The sequence below is a fragment of the Coregonus lavaretus genome (genome assembly GCF_964263955.1).
Source record: "Coregonus lavaretus genome assembly, chromosome: 4".
In the NCBI taxonomy this organism is placed as follows: domain Eukaryota; kingdom Metazoa; phylum Chordata; class Actinopteri; order Salmoniformes; family Salmonidae; genus Coregonus; species Coregonus lavaretus.
Genome location: NC_139991.1, coordinates 8304225 through 8331465, shown reverse-complemented (window position 1 = coordinate 8331465; position 27241 = coordinate 8304225). Strand labels below are relative to the sequence as shown.

The 27241-nt window shown below is 43.6% G+C and overlaps 1 protein-coding gene across 1 annotated transcript in view; it reads right to left on the bottom strand.

Annotated features, from left to right (window-relative positions):
* Positions 1-26440, bottom strand: part of LOC311128140 (E3 ubiquitin-protein ligase NEDD4-like) — a 45292-nt gene extending 18852 nt beyond the window's left edge. Inside the window, exons 1-5 of the mRNA XM_084160121.1 lie at positions 26220-26440; positions 24932-25005; positions 23395-23473; positions 23262-23300; positions 18805-18858 (exon numbers count right to left, since the gene is read on the bottom strand). Coding sequence (XP_084016247.1) covers positions 18805-18858; positions 23262-23300; positions 23395-23473; positions 24932-25005; positions 26220-26267 — 294 coding nt within the window. The 5' untranslated portion in view covers positions 26268-26440. The remainder of the gene's footprint in view (positions 1-18804; positions 18859-23261; positions 23301-23394; positions 23474-24931; positions 25006-26219) is intronic.
* Between the last annotated feature and the right edge of the window lie 801 nt (positions 26441-27241).

Below are 27241 nucleotides of genomic sequence, written 5' to 3'. Positions count from 1 at the left end.
CATTGAACACCACACATTGGCTGCTTCTGTGGGCTGAATGATAGAACCGCTATTTCCATGTTAAAATGTTATGCGACGCATTGTCTCCATTGTTTTTTTAAAATGGTAGGCCACTCTGGTAGGCCTACATTATGGTCACAGTCACAGTAGCCTACTTGGCCACTGTTAAAACAGTAAATTAAAGTGGGTACAGCCCCAGTGTTCACAGTAAACGCGCGCGTCGGAAGTTGCACAGAAGTTTCACAATGTTCATGTTTGAGCTCAGCAGACCTGAAATTAGCTTAGTGGCTAATTCTTTTTTAGGGAACATTGCATGTGGTCACCTGCTATGCATTTTCAGTAGAGTCTGATTACTGTAGTTAACCAGCCTGGAAAACAGTGTTGCGTGCCAACAGCTCTGCTACTGTACAGTATCTGTACACATAACCTTGAAAGGAAAAGCAGTTAATTCTTGCATCATCCAGGACAACACTCAGATGGGATGCATATAACGAGCATGACCTTTGAGCTCTGTTGAACTTCAGTGCCTGGGGACTGATAGTCATGATTAGGGAGATTCAATGTTTCCATTAGGAGACTGTCATTCATCTCATTCTCCTTTCCTTCATTCTTGGTGTCTTGTTTACACTTGGTGTTTGGCCACAACACTGAGCTGATCATGATTCTGGGGCTGCTACTCTTGGGCTCTTTAAACAGCCAAAGACCTTAACAGGAATTAAGGTGCATCGACTGACCAGGAGAAATGGTCTCTTATCAGGCTCAGTGAGGTATCAGGGCTCAAATCAACATGGTGCTTAGCCTTGTCAATGTCCAAAAGGCATCTGGTCAGCTCGCGAGAGTTGGGCAAGAGACCCTGAGAGGCAGACAGAAGAAGAGAGAGTGGGAAGCCATTTGCTACAGCCTGTCAACTATGCCTCTGCCTATCCCTGTTCTCTCGTCTCTGCACAGGCTACACAAACAACGCACAACACCGCGCGGCTGCTGCCTCTCCAACCTGGTGGTCCCTGCTCGCACCCCTCACCTGGAGTTCCAGGTCGCAGGCAGCCTCTGGAACTGCCGTTCTGCTGCCAACAAAGCTGACTTCATCCCAGCCTATGCCAACCTCCAGTCCCTCGACTTCCTGGCGCTGACGGAAACATGGATCACCACTGAAAACACGGCTACTCCTACTGCTCTCTCCTCGTCTGACCATGTGTTCTCGCATACCCCGAGAGCATCTGGTCAGAGGGGTGGTGGTACAGGAATCCTCATCTCTCCCAAGTGGACATTCTCAATTTTTCCCCTAACCCATCTGTCTATCTCCTCATTTGAATTCCATGCTGTCACAGTCACTAACCCATTTAAGCTTAATATCCTTGTCATCTATCGCCCTCCAGGTTCCCTTGGAGAGTTCATCAACGAGCTTGACGCCTTGATAAGTTCCTTTCCTGAGGATGGCTCACCCCTCACAGTTTTGGGGGATTTCAACCTCCCTATGTCCACGTTTGACTCATTTCTCTCTGCCTCCTTCTTTCCACTCCTCTCCTCTTTTGACCTCACCCTCTCACCGTCCCCCCCTACTCACAAGGCAGGCAATACGCTTGACCTCATCTTCACTAGATGCTGCTCCTCTACTAATCTCACTGCAACTCCCCTCCAAGTCTCCGACCACTACTTTGTTTCCTTTTCTCTCTCGCTCTCCTCCCACACTACTCACTCTGCCCCTACACAGATGGTAATGCGCCGCCGCAACCTTCGCTCTCTCTCTCCCACTACTCTCTCCTCTTCCATCCTATCATCTCTTCCCTCTGCTCAATCCTTCTCCCTCCAATCTCCTGATTCTGCCTCCTCAACCCTCCTCTCCTCCCTTTCTGCATCCTTTGACTCTCTGTGTCCCCTATCCTCCCGGCCGGCTCGGTCCTCCCCCCCAGCTCCGTGGCTTGATGACTCACTGCGAGCTCACAGAACAGAGCTCCGGGCAGCGGAGAGGAAATGGAAGAAAACTAAACTCCCTACCGACCTGGCATCTTTTCACTCCCTCCTCTCTACATTTTCTTCATCTGTTTCTGCTGCTAAGGCCACCTTCTACCACTCTAAATTCCAAGCATCTGCCTCTAACCCTAGGAAGCTCTTTGCCACATTTTCCTCCCTCCTGAATCCTCCTCCCCCCCCCCCCCCCTCCTCTCTCTCTGTGGATGACTTCGTCAACCACTTTGAAAAGAAGGTTGACGACATCCGATCCTCGTTTGTTAAGTCTAATAACACTGCTGGTCCTGCTCACACTGCCCTACCCTATGCTTTGACTTCTTTCTCCCCTCTCTCTCCAGATAAAATCCTGCGACTTGTGACTGCAGGCCGCCCAACAACCTGCCCGCTTGACCCCATCCCCTCCTCCCTTCTCCAGACCATCTCCGGTGACCTTCTCCCCTACCTCACCTCGCTGATCAACTCATCCTTGACCGCTGGCCATGTCCCTTCCGTCTTCAAGAGAGCGAGAGTTGCTCCCCTCCTCAAAAAACCAACACTCGACCCCACTGATGTCAACAACTACAGACCAGTATCCCTTCTTTCTTTTCTTTCCAAAACTATTGAGCGTGCCGTCTTTAGCCAACTCTCTTGCTATCTCTCTCAGAATGACCTTCTTGATCCAAACCAATCAGGTTTCAGGACTGGTCATTCAACTGAGACTGCTCTTCTCTGTGTCACGGAGACTCTCCGCACTGCTAAAGCTAACTCTCTCTCCTCTGCTCTTGTCCTTCTAGACCTGTCTGCTGCCTTTGATACTGTGAACCATCAGATCCTCCTCTCCACCCTCTCCGAGATGGGCATCTCCGGCGCGGCTCACTCCTGGATTGCGTCCTACCTGACCGGTCGCTCCTACCAAGTGGCGTGGCGGGAAGCTGTCTCCGCACCACGTGCTCTCACCACTGGTGTCCCCCAGGGATCGGTTCTGGGCCCTCTCCTTTTCTCCCTATACACCAAGTCACTTGGCTCTGTCATATCCTCACATGGTCTCTCCTATCATTGCTACGCTGACGATACACAACTAATCTTCTCCTTTCCCCCTTCTGATAACCAGGTGGCGAATCGCATCTCTGCATGTCTGGCAGACATATCAGTATGGATGACGGATCACCACCTCAAGCTGAACCCTGGCAAGACGGAGCTGCTCTTCCTCCCGGGGAAGGACTGCCCGTTCCATGATCTCGCCATCACGGTTGACAACTCCGCTGTGTCCTCCTCCCAGAGTGCGAAGAGCCTAGGCGTGACCCTGGACAACACCCTGTCGTTCTCCGCCAACATCAAGGCGGTGACCCGCTCCTGCAGGTTCATGCTCTACAACATTCGGAGAGTGCGACCCTGCCTTACACAGGAAGCGGCGCAGGTCCTGGTCCAGGCACTTGTCATCTCCCGTCTGGACTACTGCAACTCGCTGTTGGCTGGGCTCCCTGCCTGTGCCATTAAACCCCTACAACTCATCCAGAATGCCGCAGCCCGTCTGGTGTTCAACCTTCCCAAGTTCTCTCACGTCACCCCCCTCCTCCGCACACTCCACTGGCTTCCAGTTGAAGCTCGCATCCGCTACAAGACCATGGTGCTTGCCTATGGAGCAGTGAGGGGAACGGCACCTCTGTACCTTCAGGCTCTGATCAGTCCCTACACCCAAACGAGGACATTGCGTTCATCCACCTCTGGCCTGCTGGCTCCCCTTCCTCTGCGGAAGCACAGCTCCCGCTCAGCCCAGTCAAAACTGTTCGCTGCTCTGGCACCCCAATGGTGGAACAAGCTTCCTCACGACGCCAGGACAGCGGAGTCACTCACCACCTTCCGGAGACATTTGAAACCCCACCTCTTTAAGGAATACCTGGGATAGGATAAAGTATTCCTTCTAACCCCCCCCCCCCCCCCCCAAATTGTAAAGTGGTTATCCCACTGGCTATAGGGTGAACGCACCAATTTGTGAGTCGCTCTGGCTAAGAGCGTCTGCTAAATGACGTTAATGTGCCCTTGAGCAAGGCACTTAACCCTAATTGCTCCTGTAAGTCGCTCTGGTTAAGAGCGTCTGCTAAATGACTAAAATGTAAAATGTAAATGTAAATGAAAGAGAGAGAAAGTAAGGGGGGAGGAGATGTAGCCACAGGGGAGGCCATGAGGGCTCGCCTCTGATTCCAACAACAAAGCTCTCTCCGCGTGGCTAAACCACACTGGGACAATTCAGGCACAATTCTGGCAGCATGCCTTTTTCTACCTTCTCTTCACGCTCCACTGACAGGCTACACATACACCAGCATTTCAAGTATCTAGTTTCCCCTACATCAGAGATAACTCTTACTTTGAGACGAACAGCATCAAAATAGAGGAACATATGGCATCAGTCAGTCCTCTTGAAATGGCACAAGCTATTGCCAGGCAAAAGCACTGATTGGAGCTAATAAAACCAGAATATACCAGTCAAAAATGTCAACAAAGGTGTCCTGTGGAATAAATGTAATAAACATGTTTTACAACTGTTAATCAGATTAGGTTTCCAGAGGAGCTTCTCTAAAAGGCTCTATCACTGGATTCAAATAAATCATAAACCAGGAGTACAGATGCTTATGACCTGCTGGGCTTAAGCAAGAGGTATGCAGCGGAGGATATCTCATGTCCTAAACGAGGTTATATAAGAGTTCAGCTGTTATAAAGGTAGCAGCTCTGGCTAATTGCTGGTGCAGGTCTTACTTGACAAGCTGCTAAATGCAGAGAGGGAGATGGAGCGAGGGAGGATGAGCGATAAAGAGGGGGAGAAGGACTGACACATGATGCTTTACAAACATGGTCTAGCAGGGGGACACGCGAGGAAGGGAACACACCATCCTTTTACTGTAAAAGGCTCCGTCTCCAAACACCCCCTACCTACATAACATGATCCCCAGGCCTGCGGATGGCTGGCATGTCTGAACGCTACTCTAGTATCACGTTGTTCAATCTGAAATCATAGGACTGGCCAGTACTACAACGGGCCAGACTATCTGGAGTCGGGGAGAATATTTCAGTGGCGCTTTATTTATAGCAAGGGGGGGCTGCTTTTCTCGCAACTAAATTTAGCCAGGGGTAAATACTTAAAGTGATTACTCAAAGCGTTAATAGAATAATAAAAACTGAGAACCCCTCTTAACCAAAGCACGTGTGTACACAAACACTCAAACACACACACACTCACAAGGCCCCCGCAGACAATTATCGCATGAGGGAGGCTTTCTTTTCTTTCTCTTTTAGCATTTTGCTGGTTGCAAGTATGTTACTGGTTTACTGTTATACAACTGAATACCTTTGAATGTTTGTCCACATTGGGCTTGTTAATTGCATGACTTAGCTGTAGCCGTCTTCTCAGTTACTGAACTTAGCTCCTGCTTGCTCGCAGGGAGCCCAAAGGCTGAGTAAACAGAGCAACATGTAGGGTACAGCACAATATCTTTAAAATGGAAACAAATGGAGCATTTCAGATAGGCCATCTTAAGGGTGACAGACATAACAAGTACAACATAAATACACCACTTAATGAACACCACAATCTCTATTTATTGAGGTTAGAAGTGAATGTGAATGGTACAAATACAGACCAATCACAATGAGGCAATCCACTATAATACTACACAGCTGAAAACATCAATTCCATAAGTTAACCAATAAATGTACCACCCATTCTACTACATTTTGCCAAAGCATAGGCCTGATTTCTCTATTCTCAGTCTTGCTCCTATCCTACCCAGTGAAGGAAAAAAAACTCACCGTGGTCTTTCTTGTAGGGCTCTTTTGTATGTGATCCCTTTTGTGATTAGTGTTTACATCAATGACAGGGCTAGAGAACCTTGCCCCAGAGCCGTGGGACACATGGATGTGTACATGTGGAGAGTTAGCTAGTTTTTGGTTGGAAACATCACATGAAATACCAGTATTATGGTAGGGGACTTCCAGAGAAAAGCTCCTTTGTAAGGCGTGATGACAATGGTTTTCCTCAGGCATTTCCTTTCCATTTCCATTGTCTGCCCGACCGGCACTGTGGCTGCTCTCTGAAAGTTTAGCTGAGGGGAGTAAGCAAGCAGAGGTGCTGCGAAACAGCTTAATGTGGCGAGGGCCACATTCACCCTGCGACTGAGGGACCTGGGTTGGAGAGTCAGGACATTCAACATTGACTGTTGTTCTGTTTGTAGATGCCTTCCCAGACATTGGTCGCTGGTGGGCAAAGTGCAGCAGCACACTGGAGTGTCTGTCTAAATTTGCAGAGCGGTCAGCCTTGTCGCGACACAGTCGAGCTAAGGTAGCCGAGCGGTCAGTCTTCTCACTCTCCTCCATTTTGTCTTTAGGTTTATCTGGTAGCGGAACGTTAAAATGCACCATGGGCCTGGCGTCTCTGAACTCCGCTGACGGAAAGCTGCTCTTAGAGAGTCGCAGGCCGTTCATCGCCGTGGCAATGGACGCTTTCGAGGTACCCGTCTCGTCCTCCTGCGGGGTCTCACTGGGGGACAACTGGAGCTGGTGAGAAGTCTGGTAGGAGCCCCTGGCTGGAGGCAGGGAGGGTAGAGCCACAGGGCTGACCGGGGAGGCTGGTGGTGTATTACAGGGGCTCCGTGGAAATATAACCAAGGAGGAGCAGCGTCTCAGGGGGACCCTGGCTTTCCTACGGGGCAGACTTCTCTCCTGGGCTGCCCTACGCTGATCTGGGAGCTCTGGCTCAAAGATGCTGCTGCTGCTGCTGCTGCTGCAGTAGCCTGCGTCGCTGGCCATGCTGCTGCTACAGGATCCCCCGTCTGAGCCACTGCCCGCTCCCAGCTCGCCGACCCCTGGCTCCCCACCCTCAATGCTGTTCTCCAGCTCTCCATTCAGCTTGCCACGGGGCTGCAGGGAGATCTGCAGAGTACTCTTCTTGCTGCCGCTGCCTGTGTTCACCTTGGGTATAAATACGGATGAGTAGCGCTGTAAATTACCGTACTCCGGTGACAGGGGAGGCAAAGCCAGAGCTAGCTGCCCTGGAGTCACCTTCATGTGGACAGAGCTGTGCGCTAGGCTCTCTGTGGGGCTGCGGACTGACACACAGAGACCGCTCTCCTCACCATGGCTGCTCAGGCTCTCTGACAGAGGATCTGTGTTGCTTCTTCTCGACGCAAAATGCAAGCGGAGCCGGCGTGCCATTCGTCTAACTCTCTAATCCCTGGGAGCCAGTAGTGAGCATGGCATGGCAAGAGACCTGCTTGGGATGAAAAACTAACGGCGGCAAGGCAACTTCTCCGAGTCCCGTTCTGCTCTGTGATTACAATCATTAGCGGCTGCACAAAATAGCTCTGGTGACAACCTACATTCCTCTCTGGCTGCTCTGTGAGGCTAGTAGTCAGGGGAGGTCAGGCGCTCTTCTGTGGAGGCACAACCCAAACGCACAAGCCCCTTAGAATGAAGTAACCCCAGTGGTCCGCCTCTTTAAGAAGCTGAACTCAACACAGTCACAGAGAGCTGCACCAAGGTTTTAAAGGGCAGAACTCCCATTCCAGCCAAACCTCAGCCTTGTTGCAACTGTGCCTTCTGAAAGATAGACAGACCGTGTACAACACCTCCCTGCCTCTTCCAAAAGCCTCACTCCTCCTGGTCGCCTCACTAGAAAAAAGAACACAGGAGTCTCTTCGGCATCTCAGACTGGAGGTCTGTCAGGAGAATTGTTCATTTCTGTTTCAGGCCACTCACTCAAGACTCTGGCGCTACTGGCTCCCAGCAGCAGCTATGATTCTAATGTTTCTCCTGCGCTGTGCCCCTACACATATTTTTACCCACTGGTATAGAATTACAGGAAATCAAGAGGAATGAGTTCCGGCATAATTCTATATGAAACTGAGGAATGGGTGTCCTAACACACACACACACACATATACACATACATACATATACATATATATATATATATATACATATATACATATATACATACATATACATATATATATATATATACATATATACATACACATAATATATTATATATACATATATATTACATACATATATATGTATGTGTATATATATACAGTGGGGAAAAAAAGTATTTAGTCAGCCACCAATTGTGCAAGTTCTCCCACTTAAAAAGATGAGAGGCCTGTAATTTTCATCATAGGTACACGTCAACTATGACAGACAAAATGAGAGAAAAAAAATCCAGAAAATCACATTGTAGGATTTTTTATGAATTGATTTGCAAATTATGGTGGAAAATAAGTATTTGGTCAATAACAAAAGTTTCTCAATACTTTGTTATATACCCTTTGTTGGCAATGACACAGGTCAAACGTTTTCTGTAAGTCTTCACAAGGTTTTCACACACTGTTGCTGGTATTTTGGCCCATTCCTCCATGCAGATCTCCTCTAGAGCAGTGATATTTTGGGGCTGTCGCTGGGAAACACGGACTTTCAACTCCCTCCAAAGATTTTCTATGGGGTTGAGATCTGGAGACTGGCTAGGCCACTCCAGGACCTTGAAATGCTTCTTACGAAGCCACTCCTTCGTTGCCCGGGCGGTGTGTTTGGGATCATTGTCATGCTGAAAGACCCAGCCACGTTTCATCTTCAATGCCCTTGCTGATGGAAGGAGGTTTTCACTCAAAATCTCACAATACATGGCCCCATTCATTCTTTCCTTTACACGGATCAGTCGTCCTGGTCCCTTTGCAGAAAAACAGCCCCAAAGCATGATGTTTCCACCCCCATGCTTCACAGTAGGTATGGTGTTCTTTGGATGCAACTCAGCATTCTTTGTCCTCCAAACACGACGAGTTGAGTTTTTACCAAAAGGTTCTATTTTGGTTTCATCTGACCATATGACATTCTCCCAATCCTCTTCTGGATCATCCAAATGCACTCTAGCAAACTTCAGACGGGCCTGGACATGTACTGGCTTAAGCAGGGGGACACGTCTGCACTGCAGGATTTGAGTCCCTGGCGGCGTAGTGTGTTACTGATGGTAGGCTTTGGTCACAGCTCTCTGCAGGTCATTCACTAGGTCCCCCCGTGTGGTTCTGGGATTTTTGAACACCGTTCTTGTGATCATTTTGACCCCACGGGGTAAGATCTTGCGTGGAGCCCCAGATCGAGGGAGATTATCAATAGTCTTGTATGTCTTCCATTTCCTAATAATTGCTCCCACAGTTGATTTCTTCAAACCAAGCTGCTTACCTATTGCAGATTCAGTCTTCCCAGCCTGGTGCAGGTCTACAATTTAGTTTCTGGTGTCCTTTGACAGCTCTTTGGTCTTGGCCATAGTGGAGTTTGGAGTGTGGCTGTTTGAGGTTGTGGACAGGTGTCTTTTATACTGATAAGTTCAAACAGGTGCCATTAATACAGGTGGAGGACAGAGGAGCCTCTTAAAGAAGAAGTTACAGGTCTGTGAGAGCCAGAAATCTTGCTTGTTTGTAGGTGACCAAATACTTATTTTCCACCATAATTTGCAAATAAATTCATTAACAATCCTACAATGTGATTTTCTGGATTTTTTTCCTCAATTTGTCGGTCATAGTTGACGTGTACCTATGATGAAAATTACAGGCCTCTCATCTTTTTAAGTGGGAGAACTTGCACAATTGGTGGCTGACTAAATACTTGTTTTCCCCACTGTGTGTGTGTGTGTATATATATATATATATATATATATATATATATATACACATACATACACACATATATATACTGCTCAAAAAAATTAAGGGAACACTTAAACAACACATCCTAGATCTGAATGAATGAAATAATCTTATTAAATACTTTTTTCTTTACATAGTTGAATGTGCTGACAACAAAATCAACACAAAAATTATCAATGGAAATCAAATGTATCAACCCATGGAGGTCTGGATTTGGAGTCACCCTCAAAATTAAAGTGGAAAACCACACTACAGGCTGATCCAACTTTGATGTAATGTCCTTAAAACAAGTCAAAATTAGGCTCAGTAGTGTGTGTGGCCTCCACGTGCCTGTATGACCTCCCTACAACGCCTGGGCATGCTCCTGATGAGGTGGTGGATGGTCTCCTGAGGGATCTCCTCCCAGACCTGGACTAAAGCATCCGCCAACTCCTGGACAGTCTGTGGTGCAACGTGGCGTTGGTGGATGGAGCGAGATATGATGTCCCAGATGTGCTCAATTGGATTCAGGTCTGGGGAACGGGCGGGCCAGTCCATAGCATCAATGCCTTCCTCTTGCAGGAACTGCTGACACACTCCAGCCACATGAGGTCTAGCATTGTCTTGCATTAGGAGGAACCCAGGGCCAACCGCACCAGCATATGGTCTCACAAGGGGTCTGAGGATCTCATCTCGGCACCTAATGGCAGTCAGGCTACCTCTGGCGAGCACATGGAGGGCTGTGCGGCCCCCCAAAGAAATGCCACACCATGACTGACCCACCGCCAAACCGGTCATGCTGGAGGATGTTGCAGGCAGCAGAACGTTCTCCACGGCGTCTCCAGACTCTGTCACATGTGCTCAGTGTGAACCTGCTTTCATCTGTGAAGAGCACAGGGCGCCAGTGGCGAATTTGCCAATCTTGGTGTTCTCTGGCAAATGCCAAACGTCCTGCACGGTGTTGGGCTGTAAGCACAACCCCCACCTGTGGACGCCGGGCCCTCATACCACCCTCATGGAGTCTGTTTCTGACCGTTTGAGCAGACACATGCACATTTGTGGCCTGCTGGAGGTCATTTTGCAGGGCTCTGGCAGTGCTTCTCCTGCTCCTCCTTGCACAAAGGCGGAGGTAGCGGTCCTGCTGCTGGGTTGTTGCCCTCCTACGGCCTCCTCCACGTCTCCTGATGTACTGGCCTGTCTCCTGGTAGCGCCTCCATGCACTGGACACTACGCTGACAGACACAGCAAACCTTCTTGCCACAGCTCGCATTGATGTGCCATCCTGGATGAGCTGCACTACCTGAGCCACTTGTGTGGGTTGTAGACTCCGTCTCATGCTACCACTAGAGTGAAAGCACTGCCAGCATTCAAAAGTGACCAAAACATCAGCCAGGAAGCATAGGAACTGAGAAGTGGTCTGTGGTCACCACCTGTAGAACCACTTCTTTATTGGGGGTGTCTTGCTAATTGCCTATAATTTCCACCTGTTGTCTATTCCATTTGCACAACAGCATGTGAAATGTATTGTCAATCAGTGTTGCTTCCTAAGTGGACAGTTTGATTTCACAGAAGTGTGATTGACTTGGAGTTACATTGTGTTGTTTAAGTGTTCCCTTAATTTTTTTGAGCAGTGTGTATATATATATATATATATATATACACATACATACACACACACACAGACACATACATATATACACAACAATAACACATTTCTTGTTAAATTTGTTTTGGCAAGTCGGTTAAGACTTATTTTTTGTTTGCAGACAGATTATTTAACTTATATATATACACATACACACACACACGTGTATATATACACATACATATATACATATACATACACACGTATATATACACATATATACACACGTATATATACACATATATATATATATATATATATATATATACACACACACACACACACACACACACACACACACGTATATATACAGTTGAAGTCGGAAGTTTACATACACCTTAGCCAAATACATTTCAACTCAGTTTTTCACAATTAATCCTAGTATAAATTCCCTGTCTTAGGTCAGTTAGGATCACCACTTTATTTTAAGAATGTGAAATGTCAGAATAATAGTAGAGAGAATGATTTATTTCAGCTTTTATTTATTTCATCACATTCCCAGTGGGTCAGAAGTTTACATACACTCAATTAGTATTTGGTAGCATTGCCTTTAAATTGTTTAACTTGGGTCAAGCGGTTCGGGTAGCCTTCCACAAGCTTCCCACAATAAGTTGGGTGAATTTTGGCCCATTCCTCCTGACAGGGAGTCAAGTTTGTAGGCCTCCTTGTTCGCACACGCTTTTTCAGTTCTGCCCACACATTTCCTACAGGATTGAGGTCAGAGCTTTGTGATGGCCACTACAATACCTTGACTTTGTTGTCCTTAAGCCATTTTGGCACAACTTTGGAAGTATGCTTGGGGTCATTGTCCATTTGGAAGACCCATTTGCGACCAAGCTTTAACTTCCTGACTGATGTCTTGAGATGTTGCTTCAATATATCCACATAATTTTCCTTCCTCATGATGCCATCTATTTTGTGAAGTGCACCAGTCCATCCTGCAGCAAAGCACCCCCACAGCATGACGCTGCCACCCCCGTGCTTCACGGTTGGGATGGTGTTCTTTGGCTTACAAGCGTTCCCCTTTTTCCTCCAAACGTAACAATGGTCATTATGGCCAAACAGTTCTATTTTTGTTTCATCAGACCAGAGGACATTTCTCCAAAAAGTACGATCTTTGTCCCAATGTGCAGTTGCAAACCGTAGTCTGGCTTTTTAATGGCGGTTTTGGAGCAGTGGCTTCTTCCTTGCTGAGCGGCCTTTCAGGTTATGTCGATATAGGACTTGTTTTACTGTGGATATAGATACTTTTGTACCTGTTTCCTTCAGCGTCTTCACAAGGTCCTTTGCAGTTGTTCTGGGATTGATTTGTACTTTTTGCACCAAAGTACGTTCATCTCTAGGAGACAGAACGCGTCTCCTTCCTTAGCGGTATGACGGCTGCGTGGTCCCATGGTGTTTATACTTGCGTACTACTGTATGTGTGTGTGTGTGTGTGTGTGTGTATATATATATACATACATACATACATACATACATACACACACTTTTTGATTTTATTATTATTTTGACAGGTAAGCCCTGTAGATACAAAAATACACATCTATACAATAAAAGCACTTAATATACACAAAAAAACATTGAAAAACGCATCCACACAAAACAATCATCCACACAATGCACTCATAACAAACTCATAAGTTAATTAATGAAGGGTCCCCTAACAGCAGTCTGAAAAGCCCTAGAGGCACCAATTCCCCCAATTTCAGGGTGTATTGGAGATTGTTCCACATGTAAGGTGCAGAAAAACTAATAGCATCCGTACTGGGAAACCACCGTGGCCGGGGAAATATGTAGGGAAGCTACTAATAGTTATTACAAACTGCAAAAGTCAGCAAGCTCATAAACTGAATGCTTGAGTCCATCGGCAGCTCTTTGACGCTTGGATAAAGCCATGAAAGCTTCAGCTGATGGCACTTACATAAACAAAGAATTGAAAAAGAACAAGGGGCTGGAAAATGTAATAAAGATCATCTACAAACTAGGGATGTGACAAATGGAAAACATTAACTTCTTCCGTTAAAACGATAACAAAAATTCATCAAGTTTGCCTCTTCCTATTTGGTTTTATTTAACTTACACAACTTTCCCCAGGCCTTTATAGCCTACCGTCTACAGAAAATAATATGTTTTCTGGTAACTGCACTGTGATTTAAATTTTGTGGGGGGGGGAAAGAACAAAAAATCATGTTTATCAGCTAGGGATTTTTCTTAACATGAACAATCCCAACTTCGTTTCAACGTTTAAACATTCACACCTACTACAAACAAACTTCACTCCTACAGTAGCTCGGCACATAAGTAGGCTACTATAGAGAGCTTAATTTAATGTATAAAGCAGCTTTGAAAAGCATAAAGGGATATAGGCGGCATCACCTGTCATTCGACACCTCATGTAACAGCCAGTAGCTGGTTTAATTCCTGCTATGCTGTCATTGACATTCCACTCCATATCAACCAAAAGCTATTGTGTTAGGCTGGGGCTATTCTGGGGCATTACTGTCAGCCTGGCCTGCAGCAGGTCAGTTCCATACTGTAATGCTATGAAAGTGGCACAGGCTGGGTGTGATAATGACTCACCAGTTGAGACTGACGCAGTCAGGGCGCCCACGTCACACCACGTGCCACATAGTGACTATTCCCACAACAACCCGTGATGGGCATGGGGGTATCAGGAAATCTCAGTAACCACTAAAGTATCAACACTGATTTATTGTGTACATGTACAGTAGGTTGAGCTCTGCGCAAATCTTCTATTGATATCAATTCATTATAATTTACATGAAAGTCAGGCCTACATGGCGTGTCTTAAGTTTGGACGAGGCTTCATGTTTGCACAACTTTACACACTTAGAACTCAAAGGGAGACTATACTAGGTCTCAGTGACAGCAGTACTCCTGTCACTCCATTCCATCAACAGCAACTAGGCCAGAGCTGTAGCTAGTTAGCCCAACATAAGTATTCAGCTATGTGGTCGTTGGCAAATCATAAAGCTACAAAAACAATCACTGCTTGGTCATACTTGAGTTAGTTTAATGTGTTCAGAACCAGTTAGCCTACCTTTCACTCTTAATAAGACCTAAGGGGATATTCTATTTCCCATACCTGGATTTAATTGAGACAAATTGCTATAAAAAGGTATACTGGTATACATGACCAGTTAAAACATATGTCTGTACTTTTGGGCAAAACACCAATGTTAACAACCTAGGCCTAGACTAAATGTTACTGAGGCAGCAACATACACACACACACACACACCTTTAAGTATTGTAGGTCATACATGCAACTGGCATTCACTGCTTGATATTGGTCAGTACACCTCATGAAATAGAGGGAACTGGGTCATTCAAAATATGTGTATGTGACAATTACAGAGACCAGAAATAACCAAATGAAAGCCAAACACACCTGGAAGGTAGCGATACAAACAGGTAGGCCTACTCATAGTGTTGCCGTACTTGAATATAAACTAGGTCTAGTCATGGAGTTAAAGTTATTCTGACCATTGTCAGAATTAATCAAGTTATAACACGCCACATTTACACTCCCCTACGTATTTATTTGGACAGTGAAGCTATAACTTTTAATTTGGCTCTATAACTCCAGCATTTTGGATTTGAGATCAAATGTTTTATTTGAGGCGACAGTACAAAATGTCACCTTTTATTTGATGTTATTTTCATACATATGTTTTACCGTTTAGAAATAAAAGCACTTTATGTACAGTGAGGGAAAAAAGTATTTGATCCCCTGCTGATTTTGTACGTTTGCCCACTGACAAAGAAATGAACAGTCTATAATTTTAATGGCAGGTTTATTTGAACAGTGAGAGACAGAATAACAACAAAAAAATCCAGAAAAACGCATGTAAAAAATGTTATACATTGATTTGCATTTTAATGAGGGAAATAAGTATTTGACCCCATCTCAATCAGAAAGATTTCTGGCTCCCAGGTGTCTTTTATACAGGTAACGAGCTGAGATTAGGAGCACACTCTTAAAGGGGGGAGTCCTAATCTCAGCTTGTTACCTGTATAAAAGACACCTGTCCACAGAAGCAATCAATCAGATTCCAAACTCTCCACCATGGCCAAGACCAAAGAGCTCTCCAAGGATGTCAGGGACAAGATTGTAGACCTACACAAGGCTGGAATGGGCTACAAGACCATCGCCAAGCAGCTTGGTGAGAAGGTGACAACAGTTGGTGCGATTATTCGCAAATGGAAGAAACACAAAATAACTGTCAATCTCCCTCGGCCTGGGGCTCCATGCAAGATCTCACCTCGTGGAGTTGCAATGATAATGACAACGGTGAAGAATCAGCCCAGAACAACACGGGAGGATCTTGTCAATGATCTCAAGGCAGCTGGGACCATAGTCACCAAAAAAACAATTGGTAACACACTACGCCGTGAAGGACTGAAATCCTGCAGCGCCCGCAAGGTCCCCCTGCTCAAGAAAGCACATATACAGGCCCGTCTGAAGTTTGCCAATGAACATCTGAATGATTCAGAGGAGAACTGGGTGAAAGTGTTGTGGTCAGATGAGACCAAAATCGAGCTCTTTGGCATCAACTCAACTCGCTGTGTTTGGAGGAGGAGGAATGCTGCCTATGACCCCAAGAACACCATCCCCACCGTCAAACATGGAGGTGGAAACATTATGCTTTGGGGGTGTTTTTCTGCTAAGGGGACAGGACAACTTCAACGCATCAAAGGGACGATGGACGGGGCCATGTACCGTCAAATCTTGAGTGAGAACCTTCCCTCAGCCAGGGCATTGAAAATGGGTCGTGGATGGGTATTCCAGCATGACAATGACCCAAAACAGACGGCCAAGGCAACAAAGAAGTGGCTCAAGAGGCACATTAAGGTCCTGGAGTGGCCTAGCCAGTCTCCAGACCTTAATCCCATAGAAAATCTGTGGAGGGAGCTGAAGGTTCGAGTTGCCAAACGTCAGCCTCGAAACCTTAATGACTTGGAGAAGATCTGCAAAGAGGAGTGGGACAAAATCCCTCCTGAGATGTGTGCAAACCTGGTGGCCAACCACAAGAAACGTCTGACCTCTGTGATTGCCAACAAGGGTTTTGCCACCAAGTACTAAGTCATGTTTTGCAGAGGGGTCAAATACTTATTTCCCTCATTAAAATGCAAATAAATTTATAACATTTTTGACATGCGTTTTTCTGCATTTTGTTGTTGTTATTCTGTCTCTCACTGTTCAAATAAACCTACCATTAAAATTATAGACTGATCATGTCTTTGTCAGTGGGCAAACGTACAAAATCAGCAGGGGATCAAATACTTTTTTCCCCTCACTGTATCTAGTCCCCCCATTTGAAAGTGACAAGTATTTGGACAAATTCACTTATGTGTATTAAAGTAGTGAAACGTGTAATATTTGGTCCCATATTCCTAGCACGCAATGACTACATCACGCTTGTAACTCTTCCAACTTTTTGGATGCATTTGTAATTTGTTTTGGTTGTGTTTCAGATTATGTTGTGCCCAATAGAAATGAATTGTAATTAATGTATTGTGTCATTCTGGAGTCACTTTTATTGTAAATAAGAATAGAATATGTTTCTGAACACTTCAACATTAATGTGGATGGTTCCATAATCATGGATAATCATGAATTAATCATGAATAATGATGAGTGAGAACGTTAGAGGCACAAACATCATACCCCCAAGACATACTAATCTCTCATCATTACCAATAAATGGGGAGGTTAGCATTTTTAGGGGGGGGTATTATATTTATGCCTTTAACTTTCTCACTCATCATTCACGATTTATTCATGATTATCCATAATCATGGTGGCATCCACATGAACCCTTTCTAGTCGCTGAAAATGGCAGATTATGTCATTGATAAGCGCCGAAATTGGTAACCAGTGGCTGTACAGTAACATGTTATACATGACGTTAGAGCTCCGGTTGTCCAGTTCACAGGGCTGTATGGGTTTTGACTGACAGACGTTATAAACTTGAGAACCCCGTGCGACAAGATGCCCCAGTCCCTCCCGGTAATTGGGCTACTTTTGCACATTTGTTGTCTGAGTGAGGAAAATGCTGTAAATCAGGAGGAGTCGATGTGTTCTGAAAGATGAGCCATTGAGGTTTATAATGAATACCACTTTGAAGTCATACAAGCAAACCACACACTCAACAGTCCAAATGTGCACTTCACATGTCCATATTTGAAAACTCATGTAATTTACATTATCAACGTTCATGATCGCTATGTTTGATCCTCAGTAACAAGGATGACATGCGTTATACCCTGGGTTGTCCTGAACAGAATGAGCCTGTTTGTCATATTGTGAAGAAGATTTGCCGCAGAACACACACTTGAATGCACTCATGACTCCATTCTATGTGCACCAAAATTATAATCTGTCTGAAGTGCCTTTTGAAAGCCTAACATTAAGATCATATTTTATAACTTTGCTAGCCATGTTGGCAATAGAATCAGCTCAAATTATGCCCCCCTGACCCAGATTGCGATTTATAAATGGAACGTTTTTGGATTTCGTATACAACAACAGTAATGTGTGATGGTGGGGACACATGGCTTTGTTCCAAACAAAAAACTACAAGTGTGCTTGCTTCAGTTCCTCAATGGCAAAGCCAGGAGAGCTCAAAAAATAACCTTATAGTTGAGGGCTCTTTCCTTCAACTATACCATAAAAGTGCATTGAAATTACTTAGGAACTGTGCAGTTTGGAGAGGTGTGTGGCCACTTGGAAACACCAGTTTGACCGTTCACTCTTATCTTGCACCTACTCCAAAATGTCAATGAATATTCTTATTATCTGACTAAATGTATTCACAGTATTTTCAGATTTCGTTATTGACAAATGCTGTGAAAAGTACAGTAAATGTAAAATTCACATAAAAATCAACAGTGTAATGTTTGGATTCAGTCTTGTATCAGGTGAATTGTTGTGTCCTCACCTTTGGCTTGATCATTTCCCCATAATCTCCAAAATGTTCTCTTTCAATTGATAACATGCTTTTTATTGTTCTTCATTTCAATTTGGCCCTTTCCATATAGGCCAATTTCCACGAGTAACAGGTTAATGTAGAAGTGTTCAGAAACCTATTCTATTCTTATTTACAATAAAAGTGACTCCAAAATGACAATACATTATTTACCATTCATTTCTATTGGGCACAACATAATCTGAAACACAACCAAAACTAACTGCAAATGCATCCAAAACGTTTGTAGAGTCACAAGCTTGATGTTGTTATTGAGTGCTAGGAATATGGGGCCAAATACTTAACTTCTGACTACATTAATACACATATGTGAATTTGTCCAAATACTTATGAACCTTCAAATGGGGGGGGTAGATACATAAAGTGCTAAAGGGTAAAACAGATATAAATATGCACAGGATTATAATAACTATCACTATATCTGTGCCTTCAAGGTCACTTCCACTTTTACTAAAGTGAGTCAGCAGTAGTGGTGGCAGTGTCAAAGCCACAGGCCTGGACATACTGAAGGAATATCGTAATGACTTACTAGACGATTCTCATCGAACACCTCCAGCAACAGCCGATGCTTCCTGGGATGAACCTGAAAGAGAAAAGATAGACTTCAACCAATGGGTCCAAGAACATCAAACTAAAATCAACAACAATCCCCTCCTTAATCTCTCCAACATGCTATAGTCCGAAGACCACCAGTCTCTTGTCAATCACAACAAATCCTTTACCTTCATTAGGTATAGAACTGGACGAGTTTACTATTGGTTTCTAAGTTCCAATTGAATGTTTCTTTAGAATTGGGTGTACCCTCTAAAAATCTCTGTTGTGGCTAACACAAAGCGTTGGTATGTGGAAACATGACATTTGACCTCATGTTGCTCAGAGCTCACATACCATGAAAACAGTTAGGCTACACAGCATAGCAAGTTCTGTAAACCCACAGAGAGGTAGTGGAAACTTCCCCTAAGCAATTTCCTAAGAGGTCTCACAACCAGGTGAAGATGACATTCAGAGCAAACTGATTACAAAGTCAAAAGAAAATCCTCAGAGAAAAAGAACATCAACACCGGCGACATCGTCTAGACAAAATTAAGGTAAAATAGGACAAAGGGAAAGGTGGGCCATTGCTCAGTGGACCAGACATTGGCACACCAGACTGCATATGGAGCTTCTTTGTATTCATTATTTTTAAAATGGCTAAGGCGGACAAGAAAATATATTTGTACTAGCGAAAACATCCCAAGCACTTCCTACTGTAAATAAGGTGAGTGTTTGTGCATTGAGTCATGACTAGATTTTAGCAAGAGCGAGCCCACCCATGATTTGAAGGGTCTGTAAAACATGAGTCGTCTATGCGGATAAACTCAGGCTAGCTTCCAGCTTCTGATTACTATTTGGAGGGAGGCCCACTCCCCAGTAGCACAGTCCTCAGCACCACAAATGGAGGTGACCAATGTCGGCTGTGAAGCTAAAATCAAGCTCCACTCATAAGCAAAGATAGCCCTGTTGTATTCTGGCTGGCTGACTAACACAAAGCACAAACAGGTCCTTGAAAACTAGTAGGCTTCGCACCAAACATGGCTATTATTTCAATCCATCGCTAATGAAAGCTAATTGGATCTTCCAGCTTTAATTACAAAACCCATCCCATTTGACACGGAGAACTAACAATGCATAGTTTTTAAAAATGTACATAAATATATTTCTCCGAAATATCTTTGAACGTAGGTGTATTTCCTCTCAATGCTTAAAACAGAGTGAGAATGATCTATAACTAAAAAACATCAGAAACCATTTGACAGAGCTGGGAAGAGACGCACAGTGAAAGACAGCCACCACCTTCTCAGGGGCATTGTAACTAAAGCCACCGCCCCCAGGCCATCTCATGACCACTGGAAAATGAAATGTGTTTCTGTCAAAATGGGCCCTCTTGCTAAGTGAAGCCATTATTAACACTGCCACTTTGATAAGGTGGGCCAAATCGGCCGCAACTCCTGTAGACCATAAAGGGAGAGTGCGGTCGTCAAATATAACTTGTTTACTTTATGATATATGATTAACGTCAAAAGAACAATCAAAAGATACAGATAAGAGATAGGCTAGGGGGTCAGGTGTTTTAAAAGATCTTTTGATATTCGTTTGAACGCGTGTTATTTTATCAAACAGGTTCAAAAGCTTTCCAGGGCAGGTATAAACATAATAACATTCACAATTGGGACAAGTACTACAAGGTGCAGGGAGCTGTAAGTGTTACAACAGCTGTGTCCGTCTAAGGAGAATCCACTGAGTACTGATTTACTGTACCAAGAAACCATGATGGAGAAAATCCCTGAAAAGACTGTAGGAGACAGAAATCTCAACTGGCATGGTGACGTGATTTTTTTCTCATTTCAGATTGACTGGGGGGAGTGTTGAATCATTGTCCAGGGCAATGGGACATTGTGCAGCACTGCCATAGTTTCTAGACATGGGTAATGAGTGTCTAAGGCTTAAACATAGTGGATATATTACTGAATGTGTGCAACTATATATACACAAAAGCTTCCTGCTCAATGTCAATGGCCAGAGAAATTAAAACATTTCAAATATTTCCCTCGGTCTACTGGCGAGATGGGCCTAGTCCACTGCTACACTACCGGTCAAAAGTTTTAGAACACCTACTCATTCAAGGGTTTTTCTTTATTTTTACTATTTTCTACATTGTAGAATAATAGTGAAGACATCAACACTACGAAATAACACATATGGAATCATGTAGTAACCAAAAAAGTGTTAAACAAATCAAAATATATTTTATATTTGAGATTCTTCAAATAGCCACCCTTTGCCTTGATGACAGCTTTGCACACTCTTGGCATTCTCTCAACCAGCTTCACCTGGAATGCTTTTCCAACAGTCTTGAAGGAGTTCCCACATATGCTGAGCACTTGTTGGCTGCTTTTCATTCACTCTGCGGTCCGACTCATCCCAAACCATCTCAATTTGCTTGAGGTCGGGGGATTGTGGAGGCCAGGTCATCTGATGCAGCACTCCATCACTCTCCTTCTTGGTCAAATAGCCCTTACACAGCCTGGAGGTGTATTGGGTCATTGTCCTGTTGAAAAACAAATGATAGTCCCACTAAGCCCAAACCAGATGGGATGGCGAATCGCTGCAGAATGCTGTGGTAGCCATGCTGGTGTTCAAGTGTGCCTTGAATTCTAAATAAATCACAGACAATGTCACCAGCAAAGTACCCCAACAACTCCTCCTCCATGCTTTACGTTGGGAAATACACATGCACAGATTCATCCGTTCACCCACACCGCGTCTCACAAAGACACGGCGGTTGGAACCAAAAATCTCAAATTTGGACTCATCAGACCAAAGGACAAATTTCCAGCGGTCTAATGTCCATTGCTCGTGTTTCTTGGCCCAAGCAAGTCTCTTCTTATTATTGGTGTCCTTTAGTAGTGGTTTCCTTTGCAGCAATTCGACCATGAAGGCCTGATTCACAGAGTCTCCTCTGAACAGTTGATGTTGAGCTGTGTCTATTACTTGAACTCTGTGAAGCATTTATTTGGACTGCAATTTCTAAGGCTGGTAACTCTAATGAACTTATTCTCTGCAGCAGAGGTAACTCTGGGTCTTCCAATCCTGTGGCGGTCCTCATGAGAGCCAGTTTCATCATAACGCTTGACATTTTCCGTATTGACTGACCTTCATGTCTTAAAGTAATGATGGACTGTAGTTTCTCTTTGCTTATTTGAGCTGTTCTTGCCATAATATGGACTTGGTCTTTTACCAAATAGGGCTATCTTCTGTATACCCCCCTATCTTGTCACAACACAACTGATTGGCTCAAACACATTAAGAAGGAAAGAAATTCCACAAATTAACTTTTAAGAAGGCACACCTGATAATTTAAATGCATTCCAGGTGACTACCTCATGAAGCTGGTTGAGAAAATGCCAAGAGTGTGCATAGTTTTGATGTCTTCACTATTATTCTACAATGTAGAAAATAGTAAAAATAAAGAAAAACCCTTGAATGAGTAGGTGTTCTAAAACTTTTTACCGGTAGTGTATGTGGTACAACCAGATGCCGGTAGAAGTTACCCCCTCTCTGCTTTTTCTCCACATGCATAAAAGAATGTGGTTTTCTCCATCAAGATGCAAGACATAAAAATTAAATTTTTGCAACCACAATAAGCTTAGGAAACCACCATCCTAAAAGCCTACTATTTTTCAAAGTATTTTTGTTGAAATAACGAATTCAACCTCAGTCAGCAAAAGTTCCAGCTTTTGAAATGTGCTCTTGAACTTCAGGTCTCAAGGTACACTAACAACAATTCAAATTCATATCGGTGCTCCCATAGCTACTAAAGGGTTGGGAATATTTATGTCTACTCCTCCACCATAGAGGGTCAACCTAATGAAAAACAATCAGGACAGAAGGACATAAGCAGCTCTCCACACAAAAACCTCAGAGCAAGGACTCACGTCAACACCAGCTAACTCACTGAGGCTCTGTTTCACACCCCCAGTTCAACATTTAATCACGCTGTGTTTACATGCCCAAGATAGGAGCCAGGGGCAACAATCTCACAGGATGCTGGGTGGATCTTATTGACCAATCACAACGCCCAACATAGTGGAGGACTTCCTGTTGGTCCTCATTATGTACAGACACCCGTAAACATTGTACAAAAAAAAACATCCCATGTCCACAGACAAAAATGTTTTTGCGTTCTGACTTTTAACTTGCTGTTTGTGAAATGTTAACCTCCCAGTGAGAATCTGGAGCAGCTTCAAACACTAATAGGGAACATATTACTGGGCCATTACGATTCAGACATGGAGGCATGCAGCAAAAAGAGATGAAATAAAGAGAGAAAAATAGAGAGAAAGGTCAAGGAAGGGTTGAGTCTTAAATGTCCTCAGAGCCCTGGGTAAAAAAGAAACTACACACACACATATTCACAATGCTCTTTTTATCATACATTTGACTTACCTTGAAAAAGAATTCCTCATTCCACTTCGGGTCCAATGTCTGGAAATGACAATGTATTTAAATGTAAATAGGATACTTACAAAACATAAACAAATAAATGCTCTGTACTTACTCAGATAGCGCAGTTACTCACCTTTTTAATTGTTTTAGTCTGAAGACTTGTTAGTTCTCCATTGACAGGGTCATAAAGGGACACTCTTGTATATGGATCACTGTGATAGAAAATGAAAAGACAAAGCTCAACTTGATGTCTATCTGTCCCTTGGTGTGCAAAGATCAAACGAGGGAACATCTCTGGATAGCATGTAACAGTTTTCTCCCACAGGCCATATGGAGCACAAACCAATGTCATCATCAGAACCATAAATAGTTGCACTGAAAGAAATACTGATATTTTACAATGGACATGTGTAGAAAAATAGTGTTTATTCGGTACTGTGTTGACTTGACTGGAAATGATGGAGGGCTATTTAGGGGAAAGGAGCCTGGAGATTCTGAAGCATCTACTGTATGCAAGGGCAGAGAACTCCTGATAATAGCGCCATCTAAAGGTTGCACAGGACAGTTACAGTACGGTCTACAGAGAGTTGACAATTTAAGAAACGCTTGGAAGATGACATAAGCCTACTTAATATGAATAAGAATCTTTTCTTATTTTGAAGTGGGTACACAAGGTTTCTTCAAAGCAGGACAACACAAGGCCATCTTTCAACCCACTGCTATGGTGCTGAACTTTCCATTCAACAAGGCAAAACAGGACCACAGCAACCATTTTCCGTCTGTGGAAAAGCACATTTTGAAGATGATTTTGCAAATCTCAGACTTTTGCGCTCAAGTTTGATTAATAGTATTCAATAAGTATCAGGCGAATACATTTATATTTCTAAATGCACAGAGCATTCAACCACCATATAGTATAGTACGCACGCACACCACTAGGTCCACAATGTTGACAAAATAAAAAAGTTCAACAAATATGGGCTCATTACCAAGTGTTTACAGTATAAACTGACAATCAGTTTGCTGTTTATTATGAAGTGGGTAGATGTGTAAGGTTTCATCCTAAAATGATTGGGGCAATAGACCTGCTTATGAACTCTAGATGTGTTTTGGGCAAAACAGCACAAGAAGCACACAGAACTCTAATAGATGATTTAGGAGTCCAATAAGTTAGGAAGGGTCCACAGTCCACACTAAGGAACGTGTAGAATCAGAATTTAGTATTTTATGGTATAACATGGCCAAAAGCATGAGTTTCCTAAAAAGTAGTGTATCAAAGATAGGACACTGTATTTTGGTAACACGAGACACCAGAATTATTCAGAGATACTGAAGCAAACCTCGCTAATATGAGCCTGGTAACAATTCCCACCAAGTGGGTTAACCCTATGGGTGCAATGCATAAGGTCTTTGCATTTCACACCAACGACCCGGGTTCGCTTCCCTGTACCGCTGTTCGTTAAATTGGTGTCAGAAGTGGGATTGCATCGGAATGCAAGGCCGGAAGTGTGAGGGGTCGAAGCACAGGGACGTGCTTTTACGTTCGGAGGGGGCAGTGAAGCGATCCTCACTAATAGGAGGTTCACTTCTCTGTCCTGAATTTGTTTAAATGATACCGATAGATTGGATTATCCATTTGAAGACATATTTTCCTCAAAATCAAGACTGACCTGGCTCCAAGGATATCTTTCTTGGCCAATCCAATTCCAGCTATGACTTTCACTCTCAGAATTCTAGCCTCATCCTGGAAAAAAAAACACAATAAGGACATAAATCACATTATTAGCTGCTTATATAAACACACACTACACACTGTAAATATCAGGTTAATGATGTTAGCTACATGAATGTCACTTACAGTAAATGACTCACAGGGAAATAAAATGTGTAGGTGTTTTTCCATGTGGATACTTATTTGATCTCAAACATTCAAGATCTACTTAGGCCACACTAATAATGACGTGATAATAACTCGCGTGACTCCTTTGGGTCAGAGGGGTTGGGTTAAATGCGGAAGACACATTTCAGTTCAACGCATTCAGTTGTACAACTGACTAGGTATACCCCTTTCCTTTCCACTGCTCTCTGAGTTTAGCCACTTGCCTGCCTAGCTTTTTAGCCAACTGGCATGGTTATTTTATTTTATTTTTATTTAACCTTTATTTAACCAGGTAAGCCAGTTGAGAACAAGTTCTCATTTACAACTGCGACCTGGCCAAGATAAAGCAAAGCAGTGCGATAAAAACAACAACAGAGTTACATATGGGATAAAACAAAACATACAGTCAATAACACAATAGAAAATCTATATACAGTGTGTGCAAATGTAGTAAGTTATGGAGGTAAGGCAATAAATAGGCCATAGTGCAAAATAATTACAATTTAGTATTAACACTGGAATGATAGATGTGCAGAAGATGATGTGCAAATAGAGATACTGGGGTGCAAATGAGCAAAATAAATAACAATATGGGGATGAGGTAGTTGGGTGGGCTAATTACAGATGGGCTGTGTACAGGTGCAGTGATCGGTAAGCTGCTCTGACAACTGATGCTTAAAGTTAGTGAGGGAGATCAGAGTCTCCAGCTTCAGAGATTAGTTAATGATCCTTAAGTTAATATATTGTATTATCTATAGGTTGTCTAAAAATTGTGTGTTTGCTAGCTAACTGATCAACAGTAGGCCTATTCAACGATGACAGCTGACAGACAGCTGATGACGTAGTCTGAGTGACCATCAATTGTTACACATGCTAACTAGCTAGCTAGCTGGCTGGCTAACGTTGCATCGATAAAATGGATATTGGTATGGTGGGACTTGACTGTCCAACTCTGACAGCTGACAATAAATACCCAAAGAAATGTAAAGACACTTTAGCTAAAACACTTGGATATAACGGCATTTATCTGCCCAGGTAGCCAGTTAGTTAATTGGCTAGCTTGTTAGCTAAATATTTACCTCATCAGTCTGAAGTCCGCGGACCTCGGGAAGTGCAGCCATACTCATATCCTCAGCGCCGTAGCTTATGTCCTGTAGGTCGATTAAAGTAAAATATACCGAATGATAACACTGTAGGTGGTCTTCCACCAATTCACCTTTCAATAAGTAATGAACTGTACCAGACACAATAGCTAGTTAAATGTTCAAACGTGTCGTGCGTCGTTCTCCACCACCAGGATCCTGACTCCTCTGCTACCACGCCTCCACCTCCTACGTAGTAATTTCACGAGATCGTGATGTACAATGTATCAAAAAAGTAGATACAAAGTAGTTATCAACAAAACGTCCAGTAGTTAGTGGAAATGGTTGTAATGAATAGTTTTGCATCTTCACTTCCATTGCAGACCAGGACAAATAATGTACCCATTTCAAATATTGTAATAGTGCATCATTTTACAAACCTCTGAGACCAGCCCAATAATGGACTAAAGGAGCCTAACTTTAGTCCTTATAGTCCAAGGACCTTACATGTTCTGTTCAGAGGCGAATTGGCTCTGGCAGCAAAAACAGCCAAATACTCCATCTAAACGTGAGTTGATTGTCAATTGCATTACGGTTCTATAAACATTAAGCTCTCTTTCATATCACATCAAAATAATTTCACAAATCCATAATATACACTTACTGTACACCGTTTTAACAGTTACAGCCAACAGTATTTTTGTGTGACAATTTGATAGAATTAAAAGTGCCTTAATAATAACACAGAATCATAATGTGTACCAGTAAGTAATAAGCTATTAATTTATCTAAATGTTGATTATACGATCTGTGTGCTCTATTGATGTCTGATCTGAGTTTGATTGGTTATACCTAGGAATTCCTATGGGGCGCACGGTGCTTCCCAGCTCACTCATTACAAGGGACTTGAAGCCGAAGCTACATCTCTGTGTGATTTATTTATATATTGCCCCCTTTCAGGGGTCTCACAACAACACCTTTGTGGCGTTCATCTTCTGTTTACACCCAGGTGTTCTGAG